The sequence below is a fragment of the Cariama cristata genome, unplaced genomic scaffold (genome assembly GCF_000690535.1).
Source record: "Cariama cristata isolate BGI_N322 unplaced genomic scaffold, ASM69053v1 scaffold40404, whole genome shotgun sequence".
In the NCBI taxonomy this organism is placed as follows: domain Eukaryota; kingdom Metazoa; phylum Chordata; class Aves; order Cariamiformes; family Cariamidae; genus Cariama; species Cariama cristata.
Genome location: NW_009611955.1, coordinates 2,268 through 6,101, shown reverse-complemented (window position 1 = coordinate 6,101; position 3,834 = coordinate 2,268). Strand labels below are relative to the sequence as shown.

Below are 3,834 nucleotides of genomic sequence, written 5' to 3'. Positions count from 1 at the left end.
AAAAAAAGAAAAAGAAAAATTAGGTTAGGGGACTTCTGAATTCCTGAGTGGAAGCCAGGCATGTTCCAGAAGAGGTGTGAATTCTGGAAAAGGAGGTTTTTCTTCCTCTCCTCTGTGCTGGGAGCTGCCTGGCTGCCTAACACAGCAGGTGTGGGTGGTGCCTTCACACCCAGCAGGTGCAGTCGCAAGCTCTTGTGATCTGCGATCCCGAGGTGTTGTTGCTAACGTCGTTTTCTGAGAGGGTTCATTTGAGAAGCTTGGCATAACAACACACCATCACCGTGCGAGGTGAAATCCTTGTCGTTCTGTTGACGCTGAAACCGCAGCGCGTGCTTTACAAAGGCGATGTGACTCGTTAGCTGTGTCAGCACAGCGCTGACGAGCGTTGGCAGTCCTGGAGTCAACATCTCTGGAGAGGGAGCCTGCTTGTCAGCCGCGGTGACAGGCTGCCTGCTGCAGAAGCCCTGTCATCATACACCGAGATTTCAGGCTCTGGACTTGTTCAGACCTGGCTCGTCTGCAGGGTTCACCAGGGAGTGAGTCAATCAGTGTCATCTGAGCAGGGTTTTCTTCTCATGAACATCGCTTCCCGTGGATAGCCGGCTGAGAACCAGACCTGCCGCAGATGGCCTGACCGCCATGACCTCTCTCTGTTCACTCCTGCTCAAACTGCAAACTCGGAAAAAGGCTTTAAACCCCCTTGCCAAGTACAAAGTCAGTCAGTCTCCCACTTTCCTTTTGATAAAAGCACCGTTTATGCAGCCCACTGGGCAGAAATGGTGATAGTGATTAATACTGTCAGCCCTGAAGGGAGACTTTAGCCTCAGGAATCTCTTGTATTAAAATTAATTTGCCGCTCCAACAAGCAGGTATCCAGTTATTTACCTTGTCCATCACAGGTGTGGGTGTCTGTGTGGCTGGAGGTGTTCGGTGTTAGTTCATTGCCCCGATGTATGCTGGAGCATCTCGTCAGCGCTCGGGGCTGTCTGGCAGCCCTTACCTGGGTGACCTGCAAAGAGAACCTTCTTGAGATGCCGTTGATTTGACTTTACAAGTCAATTTGGCGCAAGTGGTAAGCGAAATCCTCTGAGGTCCTGGCTGTGCTGCTGCAAGAACAAGCAGCAGTAGAGAGACCTATTCGCATTTATGTATCTCTATAAATAGATTTAACATTGTTATTTTGTAAAATGATTTTAGGAAAACAAGTTTCACTGCCACTGCATGTAACCTGGAGGGAAATGCTTTTACTTTTCAGACTGAGTCAATTTTTGTGACCTAGGCGACTCAAGTCCTGGCATTTTTGTCTTGTAGGAAACTAGCATCCGCCTCCTCTTTTGTTACACCCTGTGGACAATACAGAAGCTTGCAATGAGTTTCTCCATAGGGTTTCTCTTTAGAGACGTGCGGATTGACTGACAATCGAAACTTCCACTGACTCCTGGTACAGAGCAAACAACCAACTGTAGAGGCTGCAACCCACTCTAGTGAGATGGTGACACTGGCTCAGGAAACCGAGCAGAAATGAATCCGATAGTCTCGTTTCAAGGGCAGTACAAAAAAAACCTCTGCGAATGTTGAAGGGAGATGTTTAACTTAATTTCTGGGTGAAATACCCCCAGCTCAAGTCCATATTCTTTTCTCATGGTTAAAACCCAAAGACTTGATCCTCTGGTTGGACTCAGGTAGATCTTGTTGCAAGATCAAGTGCTCTGTGTCTGTCATGGTGTAAGCATTTCAAATGAAACCTTTATAAAGCTGAGGCTCTGCCAGTTTGGTGTGGCCAGTACAATTCTTGCAAGGTTTTAAAGTTACTGTTTGCTGCAGTTAAATTTTTGTTTCTTCTCTGCCAGTTTCTCTACCCACTGTGTGTAAAGTGCTGCCTTTGTGATTTCGGCCCGTTGTCTCTGGGGAGTTAAGGTGATTGCTATCCAGAGGCTGGCATGCGGTTTGGGATGCAAGATGCTGTTCTGCACGGTATATGCTTATACAGGAAAATCTCTCTTGTTTTACTCCCATCCACAGGTACTGAGCCCAGGAGCACCCTTCCCTTGAGGTCTGTCTGTGCCATCGCCTGCTCATGTACCTGCTCTAACAGCGGCCGGGGGGACCCCCACCAGCTGCCATCCGCAGGGCCCTCGGCAGGGAGCGTTTGCCAGGAAGCACGATGAAGATCGTGGTCACCAAAGTGCTGTGTCTGCTGGGTATCTGCATCCTCATGCTGGCTGGGTCCCTCCTGCCTGTCAAGATAATTGAGGCTGATTATGAGAAGGCTCATCGCTCCAAGAAGGTTCTTGCCCTCTGCAATTCTTTTGGAGGAGGGGTCTTCCTGGCCACCTGCTTCAACACCTTGCTGCCTGCTGTGAGAGAAAAGGTAACGGCTTATGAGCCTCTTGCTTATGAGCAATTTTAATGAACCTGTGCTGCTAAATGTGTCAGGGACCCTGTGTCGGGGGGATGACCCTCCCCTCTGCTGCCCTGCAGGAGCCTAGGCCACCAGCCCTGTGCCCCTGTGGCAGTGGAGGGGAAGGGTCCATGCCTTGCCAGAGCGGCCCATGAAGCCTCCTCAGAAACAGCTGTGCTGTGCCTGGTGCTTCAGATCACGAGGGCCAGCTGCACTTGCCTCCCGTTCAGCTACCGCTGACTGTCCGGGTGGAATAACAAGACTATTTTTTGATGCAGAAGGAGGCTGAGCATCGCCTGTGGTGTGCGGCTCAAAGCTCCTGCCACTTAGTGTGTGTTTAAAACGGTTTCCGACAGCCACTGACCTTCCACTGGAAGGCAAAGAAGTTCCCTGCCTCTTATGCTGAGGCCTATACACAGGGGTATTAGAGCATCATGGATCAATTTAGTGTCCATTTAGAGTTGTGTGAACACGGTAGGAGTACTTCCCTTTAGAGGGACAAAGGTGATTGATTCACTGTGAATTGTTTGCTTCGTTCCAGCTTGATGAAGTTCTCAGGCAGGGGAACGTGACCACAGACTACCCAGTGGCTGAGACCATCATGATGGTTGGCTTCTTTGTGACGGTCTTTGTGGAGCAGCTCGTCTTGACCTTCCAGAAGGAAAAGCCCTCCTTCATTGACTTGGAGACCTTCAATGCCGGTTCGGATGTCGGGAGCGACTCTGAATACGAGAGTCCCTTCATCGCATCTTCCCGAGGGCGCACGTTGTATAGTGAACATGGTCACCACTCCCACAGCCACGGCCTGAATATCCAGGAGCTCTCCCGCTCCAGTCCCTTACGGCTCATCGGGCTGGTGTTTGCTTTGTGCACGCACTCCATCTTCGAGGGACTCGCCCTGGGCTTGCAGGAGGAAGGCGGCAAAGTCATGAGCTTGTTCTTGGGGGTTGCCATCCACGAGACGCTGGTAGCGGTGGCCTTGGGCATCAGCATGGCCAGGACCTCGTTGCCGCTGAAGGATGCCGTGAAGATGGCTGTGACGGTGAGCCTGATGATTCCCCTGGGCATTAGCATTGGGATGGGGATTGAGAGCACCCAAAATGCAGCCAGCAACATCACTTCCCTGCTCCTGCAAGGCATCGCAGGGGGCACTTTCTTGTTCATCACCTTCTTTGAGATCCTTGCGAAGGAGTTGGAAGAGAAGAACGACCGTCTCTTGAAGGTTCTCTTCCTGGTGCTGGGCTACACGGCTCTGGCTGGGCTGGTCTTCTTCAAGTGGTGAACATGGGCGCGATGGGAAGCAAACCTCGCCTCCTTCCCTTGCAGACAGCACTGGAGGTGGGCCTCCTCTTCAGGCAAGGGGGACACTGAAGCTCAACGGGCCAAGTGCAACATCCCGGTCCAGGTGATATTTCCATATTGACCTGAAGAAG

The 3,834-nt window shown here is 51.3% G+C and overlaps 1 protein-coding gene across 1 annotated transcript; it reads left to right on the top strand.

Moving 5' to 3' along the window:
* The first annotated feature begins 2,161 nt into the window (after window positions 1-2,161).
* SLC39A3 (solute carrier family 39 (zinc transporter), member 3) lies at window positions 2,162-3,683 on the top strand. Its single transcript, XM_009698427.1, has 2 exons — window positions 2,162-2,371; window positions 2,943-3,683. The coding sequence occupies exons 1-2, from the start codon at window positions 2,165-2,167 to the stop codon at window positions 3,681-3,683; spliced, it is 948 nt and encodes a 315-aa protein (XP_009696729.1). The 5' UTR covers window positions 2,162-2,164.
* Window positions 3,684-3,834: the final 151 nt, after the last annotated feature.

Coding starts and splice junctions, on each gene's coding strand:
- SLC39A3 (XM_009698427.1), top strand. CDS start 2,165: ATGAAGATCGTGGTCACCAAAGTGCTGTGTCTGCTGGGTATCTGCATC. Junction 2,372..2,942: donor TGCCTGCTGTGAGAGAAAAG/GTAACGGCTTAT, acceptor GCTTCGTTCCAG/CTTGATGAAGTTCTCAGGCA.